Genomic DNA, 15,834 nt, shown 5'->3' with positions numbered 1-15,834 from the left:
GGTACATATGCGAGGATTATCAATAATGTTGAGAGACTGCTGGTGTCAGTGACCTTTGACTGAGTGTGACATCACAGGCATTCCGACGTGAGGTCATCGGCTCTACCTCATCGTCTACTGGAAGCTTATGGCTGAAGGTTCTTAAACGTACTGTAATGCCTTCCTGAGTGTCCCAGCCTTGTTCCCTTTGCTGCCTGGGATAGGCTCCGTAACTCTGACCAGGACAAGTGGCTGGAAGATGGATGGTTTTTCAAATCAAAAGGACACACATAAACTAACAACCATTTCCCTTGTGGAGAATCACCCTGACCCGTAAACCCTTAAGTAGTTTGCAACAGCACCCCTAGCCAACTTCCAGCTTCACCCTCTTCCCATCAAAAAATTAGCAAAGAGATGAATATAGATACTGAGTACAGACACAGTACTTTTCTTAGGTGATTTTTTTAATGAAAATGTACAGTTCAGCTTATTCTAGATCCATGCACATATTTACGGCCTACATTCTTGTGTTGCCACAGTCCTGTATAAAACCAGGAATCTTACAAAGGTGTTTTTTTTTTTTTTTTTTAGTTTTGAAATGTCAAGAAGGTATAATTACATCAGTTTGCAGAGGCAGCAGCTAAGTGTCCCTTAACAAAGTAAAAGAGGAGGCTGGGGCCTTGCATATCTATCCATCATCCCAGACCTTAGAACACGACAAACATTGCATAACAGTTTCTGAACCCACAGCGCCTGGGTATTTCTCAACCCAGGTTCAGTATCAGAGAAGTTTCTGGCTAAACAGACACTCTGAGCACAGTATCGGACATTGTTACATTAGCTCATTAAAACATGCACGCATGCGCACACACACACCTACTCACGCACACATACCTACTCACGCGCACACACACAATAACCGTTAATGTGCTGATTATTTTAAAGGGCTTTTGAGTGGAGAAAAAAATGGGTTACTGGGCCGGATGGGGCTGGGGAGAAGAGAGAGAACATGTCCCGGGCCACTGACGAACTCCAGTTAGGTTAATGCCTTTAAATCAGCAGCAGCTGAAGGCATCTTCAGTAAATCACACACAAAAAAGCAAATGGCTTCACTATAGGTCCAGATCAGTTACTGATTTACCCCGGACACATACGGACCTGGATCCACGTACCCTCCCATGAACTCCCACGACAAACTAAATGGGATTAAAAAAAAACAAAAGGGAAATAAGACAAGAAACATTCCTGGTACTGATAGACCTGGGTTGCCGCCCTTGATCTAGACTAAACAAGATCACACAAGTCCAAGCTTCATAGCTGTACTCTTACAAATTCCATGTTAAAGTAAAATTTATCCTTAGAAACATGACAACAACATATTTCTCTGGGATTAGCCTATTTAATAGTCTGAATGAAGGCAGTCCAGTGTTCAAGACTAGACAACAGATTTTTAATTACAAGTTATGTACAGCAATTAACAAATTTATTATTAAACCATCTTTAGAAATTTAAATAGTGTTATTGGGGACAACGAGTCGGTCTGATTAAAAACAAAACTTTGTGTCTAGCTGACGGCTTGGTTATGTGGTAATCATCAGCCTTGGCCACTGAAGAGCGCTGTGGTCACACGCCACTTATGAGCCAAACTCCACGGTTTCTGCAGTAATTTGTTTGAACTCGTAGTTCCCTCTCCCGTCCATGTGGAGGTAGTACTGCGGGACAACAACAAAATAAAACAAAATGGTCTCAACTTGCACAAGTCCAAGCTCAACTGATTTCTTGATTCATGTTTAGTTGGACCTGTCACTTTAAGAAGGGTAAACAATTATCTATTTATAAGCAAGCTGGCAGGGAGCATAGGGTTATGGTGACAAGAGGTTACATTAAAGGTTATACTGAGCCTGCAAAGTACATTGACCTTATGCATTCAGTTAAATAACCTGCTGCATGAATTGGGTAAAATTTTAATTAGCTTTGCTAATAAAGCATTGGAAACTATTCAAATTTTTTGATTGATGAGTATAAGAAACAATTGGGCAATAGAAACAATAGAAATATTATACAATTTAGGGAAAGGTGCTACAGTGTTGACCATTTCCTGAAACGTTTCTGAAGCGTTTCCTGAGCTTACCTCATGGTGCTTCCACAGGGACTTCCTGTGCGACACTGTGAACAGAGTGATGCCGACCTAAGAAGCAAACAGCGGCGGTGGTTAGAGCAGCCCCACACTCAGCGACGCGTCCCCGTGGATCTCGGCCAGCGCGCGGCTGCCTCGCAGCAGTTACCTTCCTACAGTGGCTGTAGATGTAATCCTCCACGTCAACGCTGACGGCGCTGGTGCACTCGTCCAGGATGGCGAACTGAGGCTTGTGGTAGAAGAGCCTCGCCATCTAGACAGCCAATCCAAGGAACGTGGGGGGTGGGGGGGATACACATTACATAAAGATGAAAATGAATCAAATCAAAAACAGTCATTTTCATCCATAATTTTAATCACTGAAGCCACGTTCAAAACCAAGGCACTTTTCCAGATATTATCTCTGATGCTCCACCTACCCCAATCTCCCCTATCCTAGTGAGTACAGTATTCTGTATGGAGTTACCACATGAACCAGCTACTGTTTCACACTTTTCTTTTTTTTCCCCTCAACATAATTCTTCCACAAATCTCCAAAGTTGCAGAGATGGTTAATATATATATTTGAAGATCTGTGATGCATGATAGTGAGGGAAGTATCTGATTGGCTGGCTCGTCAAGGTGCTGACTGGTGGAGCGGCTGTATTGTGACATCATACCATCACATGAAGCTGTAGCTGTAACAGGTTTTCCAGGAAAAAAAAAGTAAAAACAAAAAAACCCAACAATGGTGACTAAAGCAAGGGGAGGTGAGACGTTGATGTGGGTAGATGCCTAGCAGGAAAGCCTTTCCTACAGCTGTGTGGTTCTGCTTTCACCATTAGTTCTATATTTTCATATCAGGGAGCAAGGCATAGTCCACAGCTCTTCAAATAAATGACTGTTGGCAGGGGTTGAGCTGCGGAGGACACGCTGTGCGGTCCGAAGGTCATCTCTGAAGTCCCGCGCTGACTGGGCATTAGTTACACTTTAAAGTGTAGTCCCAAAGAAGAATAAAGAAAAAAAACACCCACCGCCATCCTCTGCTTTTCCCCTCCACTGAGAACATCCATCCAGTCCTGCACGGTGTCCCATGTGCCTTCTCGGTCTAGAATGTGTCCCAGCTGGACGTTATCCAGATACTCCTTCAGCACCTGGTTTTGGGCCACATGGAAACACGTTTGTCGGGGAGACGGGCCGCACGGCTCTCTAAGACAGGGGTTCCTGAATACGGGCCAGCATACACTGTACATTACTTTTGCGGATCAGAGGATTTAAGAATGATTCCCGGCCTTAGGGCGATGTTTTACGAGCAGAGGTTGGCAGAGCTGAATTTGTTTAGCCTTGAGCAAAGGAGACTAAGGGCTGACATGATTCAGATATACAAGATTCTAAGAGGACTACATGTTGTTCATCCAGATTGTTACTTCAAAATAAGTTCTAATTCAAGAACCTGTGGCCGCAGTCGGAAAGTAGCAGGCGAACCTGAGAAAGAACTTCTTCTTACAGCTTGTAACTGGAGCGTGGAACAGTCTGCCCAAAGGGGTAGTGCAAACTAAGACCCTGGATTCCTTCAAATCTGAACTTGAAAAGATCCTGCCAACTTTACTTTATTAGTTTAATTCCCTCCAAGCAAGCTCGATGGGCCGAATAGCCTCCTTTCGTTTGTTCTTATTACCCATGATTAATATGAAAGTATCATGAACACCACAAGTTGTTTGCTGACTACTTACAAACTTTTTTCCTAACATTTGTTTACTATGGTTGGCTACAGAGGTGGTTAAACTTGCTGGGGGGAGGGGGTTACTGGTGGACTAGATTTAATAAGTTTTGCCATGTACTTTTTTTGTTAATGTGAGCAGGACATACAAATGTTCGGGGAATAGGAAAAAGGCATGACTTATTTATTATTTTTGGAAATTAACCAACCTCTCCCACAAACCCCCAATGTTATGTGGACTGGTGGAATACTGACCACGAATTGGCAGTATGGATTTCCTGCCCTAAGGCACCAAACAGCTCCTTTGGGAGAGTATACCTGGTCGGAAATGCCTTTCTTCCTCTGATCTTCAGCGGTGTCTGGGTAGATCACCTGGTCCCGCAGGGAGCCCAAGGTCATGTAAGGCCTCTGCAGCAAAATGTCACAGACATAAAGTCAATGGATCCCACAGTTCAATGCGATACCAGACAAGGGTCCACAAAAAGGATGACTCTACGAAATGCCATTGAACAGATATTACATATCACTTTGCAATCACTATACCATCCCATCCCACCAGCTAGACACACTACGCAGATTGTCAGATATCACTAATAAAAGATTAAACAAGCACATGTAAAAAAAAAAAAATAGAATACCACAATAAAGTTAAAAACATACCTGAGGAACGTAGAACAATTTCCCTCTTTCAGGTTTGGTGAGACGTCCACCAAAGAGAGGCCAAAGCTTTAAAAAAGATAAACACACGCATTGTTACATCATTACGGATAATGGGTCACATTTAGCCTCTGCAGCTTATATTAAATATCACACTACACTTACTTCTCCAAGGACACGGAAGAGTGAGCTCTTTCCACAGCCATTAGGACCACAGACCAAGACATTAGTTCCAGACCGTACCTTTAAGAGAAAACACATAATGTACATTAATGTTCATCTGCGCTTGGATAATAAACAGTTCTTCAAAAGGAAAGCAAAAACAAAACGCCTACGGTACTGCACAAAAGTCTTAGGCAGCCAAAGAAAATTATGTTTAAATGATCTTCATGTTGGTACAAAAATATGCTATTATGCCTGTCAAAGTGTGTCAGCTTAACCATTTCAGATCCTCTACTAAAATCAGCCCATTATTTGCAGCAACCACACAATACAACCATGCCTTTTTTAAATCTACCACTAGTATACCTCGTAAAGCTAATCAATATCTGATTTACTTTTTGTTTAACTAATTAAGTTCATTAATTAAGTGAGCTAGTGGTGAAATTTAACAAACACATGGAATGGCTGAGGTGCCCCTGAGGAGGGGTTTGGGACCTGAAGCGGAGTTCATCTAGCCATCCAACTAGATACCAGTAACTTTTCAGAAAGCAGAAGAAATTTGTACTCATTTTTATTGTTACTCTTAATTTGCATACACTCCAATATTAAATTGTGATTTTTGTTCTGAGCAGATGTGCACTTACTACCCAGATTAAATAGTACTCTATAAAGTAAATGCATAGTAATTCTTGACCACAAGAGTTACTAGATGAAAACAGTGAGATACACCTTAAGATTATTTGATTACTTCCTCAGTATGCATCCTCTTGGTTTTATTTAGACTCAGAAAGAGACAGTGTTTATGTCTGAACTATTGGTGCGTGAGCAGAATGGTTAAACATTAAAGTACCTCAAAGGTCAAGTCTCTGATCAGAATGTCTCCATTGGGTGTTGCCAGTGGCGTATGGTCAAACCTGCCACCAAAACACTCATCATCTCATTGAACAACCTGCATTAATGTGCCAGAATTACAACAATATCTAGACGTTTTAAAAATCAGAATCTAATACTGATAAACACTCATCATCTCATTGAACAACCTGCATTAATGTGCCAGAATTACAACAATATCTAGACGTTTTAAAAATCAGAATCTAATACTGATAAACACTCATCATCTCATTGAACAACCTGCATTAATGTGCCAGAATTACAACAATATCTAGACGTTTTAAAAATCAGAATCTAATACTGATAAACACTCATCATCTCATTGAACAACCTGCATTAATGTGCCAGAATTACAACAATATCTAGACGTTTTAAAAATCAGAATCTAATACTGATAAACACTCATCTCATTGAACAACCTGCATTAATGTGCCAGAATTACAACAATATCTAGACGTTTTAAAAATCAGAATCTAATACTGATAAACACTCATCATCTCATTGAACAACCTGCATTAATGTGCCAGAATTACAACAATATCTAGACGTTTTAAAAATCAGAATCTAATACTGATAAACACTCATCATCTCATTGAACAACCTGCATTAATGTGCCAGAATTACAACAATATCTAGACGTTTTAAAAATCAGAATCTAATACTGATAAACACTCATCATCTCATTGAACAACCTGCATTAATGTGCCAGAATTACAACAATATCTAGACGTTTTAAAAATCAGAATCTAATACTGATAAACACTCATCATCTCATTGAACAACCTGCATTAATGTGCCAGAATTACAACAATATCTAGACGTTTTAAAAATCAGAATCTAATACTGATAAACCACCACATATTTTCTGAATACAAGGGGTACAACCAAACTATAAAAACGTCTTACTTTATGATCTTGTCTGTGTTGATAATCTCTCCATTTCCAGGGACGAGAGTCAGTTTTTCCACAGTTTCTGAGTTCTCTGAATTAGACAGGAAGGGAATCCACAATTTCATATTTACGACTCTGATAATTACTGGATCATGGACCCAAAACACCACCAAAATATGACATAACAGCTGCTACCTCGATCGTGTTGAGTGACCATGGTTCGCTCGTATTTCCCAGCATTCAGCTCTTTCAGGACTTTCATCAGTTCAGTGATGCGGGATGTGAACCTGCGTCAAAATGACAGCATTATTACAACGGCACTATTTGTTTTTAATTGAAATTACACCAAATGGGTGGTAAGAGTGAACGAAATAAATACAGTGGAGGAGTTCATACATTGGAGACCCTCAGGAAGCAGGAACGGATGAACGAATGAACGAATGAACGAATGAACGAATGAACGAATGAAAGAGACTTAGCATAACTCACCCGGACAGCCTGGACATCTCCCTACCAGCCAGCACGATCCTGCCCAAAGCCTGCGACATGCGCAGAAGCATGCGACCACTCTGGTAGTAATCCTGAAAGCAGAAGAGAAGTTGAAGGTACAAGTCAATGACATTTTTAAAGGTGAATAAACACACACCTGGACACATACTGGAGGAAAACCCACGAGTCAATCTGAACATCTAGCCTGCACCAGAAAGACATTTCATTGGAGGACTATGAAATAAGATGGTCTGTAAAACTTTAAGTTCAATTTTGGAGGATTGGGGCAGTTGTAAAGGGTGTACTAAGAGTTCTCAACTGACAGAAGCAATCTGTTCCGCAAACCCTTACGTAGGTCAAATTTTATGTTAATTGGATTTACCTTCCCATACCATTCAAGATACATTATTAGCAAAAAACAAGAACCAAAAATATACTAATGGTCCTTATTAAAGGCCATACATTTCAAAACCAAGAAGATATAATGTAAATTTACATTACAGGCGTATGTCGCCTATCAGATTTTTCCATAAACTCTACGTATTTCAGATATCATTTGTATTTATGTCCAGTTATATTTAAGGTAGTATTATGCAGTTCCTTGAGCTCCACTCTAAAAACTCATATTTGGGGATGAAGTAGCAGTTTGTGGGGTTTTTTTCGGTAATTCTATTAGCTGTATGTCTTATCTTTACCTCCAAAAGTTCTGCATGCGTGCTCTGCTGATGACGAAGATGGGACAAGTCCAGGAAGGGGCGGCTCACTACCAGGTAGCCCACTACAGTGGCCAGATCTGCAGGGGTACAAGTGGTCAGGGGGTGTTGAGATCCTAAATGTGCCCAGCTTCGTAATGGCCATTCAGCATACGCATAAACTACAGCCTGACTGCTGTCTTTTTTCTTCACGGTTACAGACAGACGCCAGGTATCAGACAAGTAACTTTTTTTCTTACATTTGGCAATTATGCTGTCTATAAATCCCATGGAGAACCGGAAGAAGATGAAATTGTGCAAATGATCAACCTGCAAAAACATGTTAAAAATCAGAATCAGTGACAGAAAATATAGGTTTATTTCTAGCCTATATATTCAAAATGATTTTTTCAATTAAATGTAAAAATATATAATAAATGCTGCAGAAGGGCACCAACGAAGACCTACTTTAAGATTTACTGTCATGTGTATTTTTTGTAAGAAGTTCTTACGAGTTTTTGGAAGGTAGAATGAATGGTCTGCTTCTCTCTTATGTTTCCATTGTAGAAAGCGATCTCTTCACTGCATGGAGAGAAGACATTTCACTGAGAAAATAATTCACTGGAATCTGTTTACATGTCAGACTCTAAGACAGAGTTTTGATAGGTTCCTCTGGAATATACCACAGGTAAAAACAACCAAGCAGAATTTGATGCTGAGTCATAGGCTGCTGTCCATTAACACTAAAGAGAGTTTCAGTGTTAGCGGTGGCTGACTGAATTCATTTGGTACGGCCCAGTGGTAGAGAGGCGATCTCAGGACCTACCTGTTGGTGATGAGCCGGGAGTTGACGTACCGGTACTCCCCCTCATACCTCTGCTCCGTCACCGTCATTTTACCAATGGGGCGCCGTAACCTCGTCAGGAAGAGGCCGGAGATCAACAGGTAGGTCATCATAGTGGCAGGGCCCTGATATCAAAAACAGACATTTTAGTAGACATTCTGTTTAGCCTTGACATTTTTAAACATCAACATAACAAAACTTGAACACAGACATAGTCTGTACCATGATTTTCCATTTAAAAACCAGATTCTCGTTACCTGTGCTCCAATAGCACTTGTCAACTTGAAGATGTACAGACCAATGTCAAGAAGCGGCTGCAAGACAGAAGCATTTATAGACATTTTCCTTCCATTTTAAAGGCATTAACAACTCTCGAGCCATCCACTACAGCGAGCATAAACTCTTCTGAGACAGCTCCATCAGCTGGAGACACCGGAGACTAAGCTGCAGCTCTACAACGTGTGTTTTTGTGATAAACATCGGCTATCTTGAGCCTCTGGAGCCCATAGACCAAATAACTTAATTCGGATGTCAAGCTACATAAATAGCATTTTACATTCTTCAAACCCTACATCTTCTGCTTATTAAAATTAAAAGACCAACTCGCAAAACCTTAAATGTCACCAGTAATATTTTTCTTTAAGGTTCTAAGCCATTAAACCACTGTGACTGTCATTCCTATAACTCCACGTACTGTCACAATTAAAAAGTGATGGCTAATCCTTGTACCAGGACATACACGCATCAAGACTACAACACATCAGTGAAATATTATTTCTGACAAATTGAGTGACATGAGCAGTTGTCATGGTGAGCGTTTGCTTCATGAGCCAGCTACAGTGTGACCTTATCACAGAGAGCTCTTTACCCCAGTTGGCTGGGCGCTGTGTCTATAAGTGACTAGTCCCGACCTCAGCCACATCTGACTCCACCCCCTTTTTTATTCCACTGCAGTCCTATGAAGTCATATGAAGTCCCACACACTTTCCCAGCAGATCATTCTGGCAGACCTCCACTCGTTGAGAGGGTGAACACTAGGTCTCTAGGCTGCTTGGCAAGCTTGCTAGCTAAAGCTACAACTACTCTGCTGCTACAACAATTTAGAAGAATTTTGGCTCTGTTCAGTCTTTTTTTCACCACACAATTAAGTCTGACATTTTTGCTTATTGCCAGAATTTTGTATGGAATAAATTTCAGAAGCCAGCTACAGTTTAGAGAATCATTTTTCAGATTTTCCTTGTGCTTGGGAGAAGGGAGGCGTGCGGCTCAGCGGATTGGGACCCCGTGCCTGTAACCGGGAGGTCGGCGGTTCAAATTCCAAGGTCAGCAGAGTGATTTCACTGTTGGGCCCTTGAGCAAGACCCTAACCATCAACTGGTCCAGGGACAGGCGGACCTTGCTTTCTCAAATGTATGTAACTTTGGATCAAAACGTCTACTAAATAACTGCAATGCAAATGCTAAAAATTTCTTGTTCCTCTAATTTTTCCTACAGTGCTTTTGTGGCTTTCTGAAGCAAAACACTTTTTTTTAAAAGTTCCTGGGCTTAGACTAAGGGGTCTTACAGATTACTCAAGTGTTTTTTGTGGATGTACTTGGGTGGCTGCGAGAAGAGAGGAACAGGAAATGCATTGGAGAGCTACCTTGCTCAGGTTCGAGTACAGGTCCACCACACTGTTACAGAACTTCTCCACATCCTGGGTGAGCAGCTGGTCTGCGTTAGCGATACGGTTATCCAGATTGCCCATCTTATAGTAGGTGTAACCTCTGGGGGACAGAAAAACACAGACAAAGTGGTCTCAAGCAAATTCACCTAAGGGTGGGCATTTTAAGGTTCAAATAAATCTTTTTCTGCCCATGAAAAGATTCAATGTCTTCCCTTAAAGAAAATAATTTTTGCCTGAAAAATATTTAGCTATTGGGAAAATTCAGCCAGACACATTCCCCTGAAATGATACCTGAATCAAATAAATATTGCACCTTAGTCAATTTGCAAGGAAAGCGCACGTGAAATAATGGCAGTTCAAGCATAGCCGCCCCTTTTCAGGGACAGAATGGAGAAGCATGGGTGAAGGAACGGCAGCACTTACTTCAGATACTCATCATAAAGGTGCCTGGTGAGTCTGACACGGAAGCACAGCTTCAGCTCATTGAGGCCCAGCTTCAGGAAGTTGTTCACTAAAGCTATCTAAATGAATCAGGGTCAAAAAGAGAACTTATCGGACAACTTGGCAAAAACTATCATCAATGCCGCATTGCGTCTGACGTACAACATACATGCAAAAATTAACATACCACAAGGAGGCAAAATTGTTAAGAAATATTACATTACAAATAAGGTTGCTATTCTTTAATCTGGGGATAAAGTATGTCCATTGCTTGGAGGACGTGTCTCCATAATTCTCCTCCTCCACTTAAAATAGCAGTTCTTTGACTATGGTAGATACATGCGACTGAGGATCTTGCCATTCACATCAATTATGACTCGTCAAGCCATACAGGTTGTTAAACAAAAAAATGAATGTCCCGTTATGGTAAAGTCATGTGATCAGCAGTTTGCAAGAAAACTCAGGCCTTTTAGAATCCAAACGTTGGTAAACACAAGTTTCTGTGCCCGTTCAACAAGATTCCTTTCATTCATTCAGGGCATGTTACCATGTGATTAGCAGGGCGGGGGTTAATCCTAAGTAAAATACGTTCATTTCCACATAATACAGTCAATGAAATTGAGGTATCAACCTTGGCTTATTTGCTTGAATATTCTTTAAAAGTAAAAATTTTAAAGATACACTTACAAGAGGCATGGCGGTAATAAAGTTGAACAAGTACTTCTTGAAATCTTTTGTCGAGCGACCAATAATTGCACTGCAAACCACATCATGCAGAAAAAGAAAGCATTGTCAGTAGATGGAACATGTAGCGGATGGGTCACAGAAGCAGGGGTGTCTACCCTGTCAGTAAAATAAACAGGCAAAACGGGACCCAGAAATGACAAACAGCCATTTCAGACCTTCAAAAAATTGGTCAGTTTTCTTGCTCTGAAAGCCATACAAATGCTCTGTGCAATGATTAATAAGTTACTCAGCCATAGGTGCAGACAGTTATTAAATCTCATGATACCCATGCGGGCGTCATAGGGATGAAAATTACCCCAGAAATGACGGAAATATAGGAATAAAAGTGTTTCTTGAATAACACAATATCTCTGCTAACGATACCACTGCAGGGGATTAAAAAAAATATAATAATTAGCACGTAGGCATTAAAACTGCATATAAAACCAATTAAAGTCAAAGCAAGTTGGCTACAAACTATGATCTATTAACTACGTGCAAGGTATGTTACGACGAAAAATTACAAAAATGCCCCTTTTGTTGTACGGAGAGAAGCGACCAATCTGTGCTAGTCGTTCTTTCCCACAGCGCCATGGCTAAACCCAAAAACCAGAATACCCAGAATACGATACCGCTCCATTCAGAGGCGAGAGAAAAGCGCCTCGCGGGAGGAGGCAGCCTGCTTCTTTGAGCAGGTGGCCCTCTGACTTCCCCAGTCCCTGATCCCTATCAAAGGCCCAGTGTCCGTGGCCTCTGCAGGGTCTCAGGACACATGTGGGAACTTACCTTTCGATCATTGTTCCGTTCTGGATCATCCAGACATCACAGTAGGTACGGGCAACCAGCATCACTGCGATAAGGACCAGATATCCCGACTAGGACAAAAGCATAGGAGTACAGTGACTATCAAATGACTAGTACAAATAACCACAATTAAAAAAGAAAAAAAGTTACATAACTGTTTTGAATATTTTTGGAATGCCAATGGGTGATAACTTATAAAACACCTGTAGAAGCTTGCGAAATTAGCACTTTTAACTGGCTTGTAACATTTCGGCAATGGTCAGATGAGAATAACTACAGAATTTAATCTTTTCTGAAATGTTTTTACTTTTGTCATATAAATATTCAGTTCATTCAGCGCAGCTTCCAACATAGTTGCTGGAGAGTGCTTGCAAAAGGCTAAGCATACTTACAAACAGATCACATTACACTGACACACACATCCATATATAATTTAAAAATATGTAATATTTAGACACTAACAAATACTGCATAATATTGTAATAGTAGCAGTTATGGGAGTAACTATTCAAATTGAAAAAATACATATTCAACAGACTCATGCCACATTTTAAAGTCCAGAATTTAAGATAATTCATTGTGACAGATTTCATCTGGGTGTTCTGACATAACCGTAAAAGTGTTGCAATAGCTCTTCACGGAACAGCACAAGGCCACAGAGGACATGTTGGTGCTCTAAAACCATTTATTATAATGATGGCAAGGCGTTCAACATGCAAAAACTAGATATCTGAACCATAAACGAGGTGGACTTCAAGATTCACCGATAATAATTAACGAAACAATGACGAATAAAGAACACCAACCTCTTTGCAAAACATACTAGGAAGCATAATCCTGCAGATCCGACAGAGACGTGCAAAGAACACCTTATCCACGGCAGCTCTGTCTTTCTTCGATTCTTTCTGCAAATGCAAAACCACGTGCGAATCGGAAGAAATGGCGTTAGTGACCCATCAAGTACGCCGCATGCATATAAATGTCAAAATTACAATCTTACAAAATAACATTAAGACGAGGTGCTGGATGATAACTGGGCGGTACAGGAAAATAGAAAAAAGATTAAAAAAAACATTTTCTCAAACATATTATGGAGTACTTACGTCATTATTCAGCTGCAGTTCTGACTGACCTTTCTTACTAGAAAACAGAAATACTATTATTATTTCTAGTGAAGAAATCGGCTTTGTATGTGTGTTTGATATTTGCATGAGAGCCAGCCCGTGTAATGTACCTGTCGTGTGTATGTGTCACAGTCTGCAGGTGCGCTTTCCCCCTTACTCTCCCCCTGACTCCCCCAAACAATGGTGCCAAATGTCAAACGGGGCTGCAGAAGCCGCGGACGATCTGACACTGACGGGCAGAGCCGTTGCTGCAACTAGATGCCAGCTTTCCCAAAGCACTGTCCAGAAACGCGTCGATGGCACCTATGCTTTTTTGCCGGCTTTGCCGCGTCACTGCCGACGTTACCGGCGTGCAACATTGTAGCATCTCGACCTTATCGGATACAAAGGCTGCCATTGTTTGCCGAAAAAAGCACCGATACGAAACTGAACTGGGCCACCGATGTATTTAAAGCTATATCAAACGAGCAATTGGGAGTGCACGTCTAACCCCAGACTTCCATATTCGGACAAGGTCCTCCGCGCTACACCTGACTTCAAAGGTATCTACCGGGTTGCCTACACCCGACCTTTTCTGTGGCTATTCTATTTATATTTACAACAGAATCAGCCACAAAATTTCGCGTCCCCGGCGATCGCACCACGTACCCGTTGGGTTTGGCGGACCTCCGTCTCTGCTTGACGAGGAAAAGGATGAGGAGGACCCCGCTGATTATGGAGGAGTTCTTAGTTGTCAAGTACTTGCTGAAGGCCGCCATGTTTCGCACACCGAGTTGGCCGGTCAGAGAACAGCGTCATGCATGCCGGGATATGAGGAGGAGACTAAAGACAAACTGCCCTTGTGTAACTGCTTAACACCGAAACTGCGTGTATCCCGTCTGTCACAGTCCCATAGTAAAACTCATTGGAGTAGGAAATTGGGTATCTTAAAGCGCATCGGGGTAAATAAATGTATTACGGTAGACATAGGGGACGGACAGAAAAAGAAACGAAGGAAAAGGGACTTTTCCTAATCTAAATCAGAAACCCAGCTACAAAGATGAGTCATAAATAGGTCGGATGTTAATTATCAGTATATGTCAGCTATTAAATGGGTCTTATAATCAGCAGCTTTATGTGAGTTTTTAAAGCATCTTGAGTTCTAAAGAGGTCAAATGATGCCTGAAGAGAAGGTGCTTCCTTGCTATAGTGGCAATGGTGCTAACCACTGCGCCAGTCATCAGATGTAAATATCCCATGAGCTTAATGGGAATTTCTGGACTACAAAGTGTGACATGTGCCGAAATCCACCTACATTACCTCTCAAGGACAAGAAACGTTCCTACTTCAAGAATGTTCCAGTATCCCACCACCCATACTTTAGGACTTGCTTGACTGCATTCCAAGAAAGACTGAAATTGTCCAAAAGGCAAAGGGTGGTCCCACTTAATATGTCCTTATAAGGATTATAGTGTTAGGTCTTTAGATCGTCCATCGCTTGTATGTTTAGATTGTAAGCCACAGAAATCATCGGTATTCTGAGTTCTTATTCAACATTGTCCTCTCTATCAAATCATTTTATTAATTTACTTTCCCCGTTGTGCAAAATAGCATACAGTATGTAATATTAATAAATAAAAAAATCGGCTGCGCGTTTAATTAAGCTAAATGAGATACATGCAATAACATGAATTAACATTTGATATTTTCCCATTCGGTATCGGATTTTATCGGTAGCATTGCTTTAAAATGTCAGTAGCAACAGCAGCAAACTTGTAAAAAGAAAAAAAAAGTCCAGGATAGTCACTAGATGGCAGTAGTAGCGTTCAGACATTCGTAGGTGTTTCCTTCAGTTTGTCAGCCGCAGTCCCGACTGTATTTCCGTAGTAGTGCTTATTTCATTTTCACTGGAATTATCGTATGGGATATGTATTTTGAAAATTAACACGCAGAGGAATAGGGTTTTACTAACTTTATTGTATGAAAAAAATATATAATAAAGAAAACACACAAGTTTATTGTTTTGTCCTAAAGCATAATTCTGAGGATTTTTTTATTTATTAGAAGATTTTATCCAAAGCAGCAAGCAATTGTGAAAGCAGAGTCAGCCAGTTCTTGGAAAAATTGTAGTTATAAGGGCCTTGCTCAAAGGCCAAACTGTGAATTCACTGAGTAGACCAGGGGATTGGAACTAGTGACCTTACGATCACAAGAACAAAGGTCTACCCCACAGAGCCACACATCAGACCCATTTAACTTTGGACCTGTGGGATATTATTCATATGATAGAATTGGTGCAAACACTGGGTTTGTTGAAGGTTCATATCCCAAAGGTTCTGCAACCCTGGACAAGGGCAGCTGAAAGATGGACGGAGGGATGGATGGACTGCATATATATCTGATCAGCATGTTTGTTCCAGAACAACAAATGATAAAAATGTACTCTCATGTCTCTGTAGCATTTTCACAGTATGTACAGCTATTGTATTCACCACAATTATAAATATTAATATTTACTGTAAAGTAATATTGGAATTGCATTCTAAAAGCACATCAGTCCTTTCTGTGGCATTATCAGACACTATTTAAATGGACTCTCCAGCAGACTGTATTTGATATGATAGGAAGCCTTTTACATATTGGATATCTCAAG

General features: G+C 40.8%; 1 protein-coding gene across 3 annotated transcripts; it reads right to left on the bottom strand.

Annotated features, from left to right (window-relative positions):
- Window positions 1-425: 425 nt before the first annotated feature.
- abcd3a (ATP-binding cassette, sub-family D (ALD), member 3a) lies at window positions 426-14,061 on the bottom strand. Of its 3 annotated transcripts, none has more exons than XM_023804665.2 (23): window positions 13,851-14,061; window positions 13,182-13,218; window positions 12,885-12,983; window positions 12,061-12,149; window positions 11,591-11,660; window positions 10,531-10,628; window positions 10,084-10,207; window positions 8,699-8,755; window positions 8,424-8,566; window positions 8,110-8,179; window positions 7,858-7,927; window positions 7,601-7,698; window positions 6,906-6,997; window positions 6,609-6,703; window positions 6,432-6,507; window positions 5,485-5,548; window positions 4,638-4,715; window positions 4,476-4,541; window positions 4,134-4,223; window positions 3,130-3,249; window positions 2,265-2,369; window positions 2,111-2,167; window positions 426-1,691 (listed from the first exon to the last, which is right to left on the bottom strand). In XM_023804665.2, exons 1-23 carry the CDS (start codon window positions 13,958-13,960, stop codon window positions 1,614-1,616), a joined length of 1,986 nt encoding a protein of 661 aa, XP_023660433.1. In that variant the 5' UTR covers window positions 13,961-14,061; the 3' UTR covers window positions 426-1,613. The 3 variants fall into 3 exon arrangements, with proteins under 3 accessions (XP_023660433.1, XP_023660432.1, XP_023660434.1); XM_023804664.2 differs by lacking the exon at window positions 11,591-11,660 and adding an exon at window positions 11,236-11,305 and having other exon boundaries at window positions 13,851-14,057; XM_023804666.2 differs by lacking the exon at window positions 11,591-11,660 and adding an exon at window positions 11,236-11,305 and having other exon boundaries at window positions 6,612-6,703; window positions 13,851-14,055.
- Window positions 14,062-15,834: the final 1,773 nt, after the last annotated feature.

This window comes from Paramormyrops kingsleyae, chromosome 15 (assembly GCF_048594095.1).
Source record: "Paramormyrops kingsleyae isolate MSU_618 chromosome 15, PKINGS_0.4, whole genome shotgun sequence".
Classification (NCBI taxonomy): Eukaryota; Metazoa; Chordata; class Actinopteri; order Osteoglossiformes; family Mormyridae; genus Paramormyrops; species Paramormyrops kingsleyae.
Note: the sequence above shows the minus strand (reverse complement) of the source record. Positions and strands in the feature narration are given on the sequence as shown.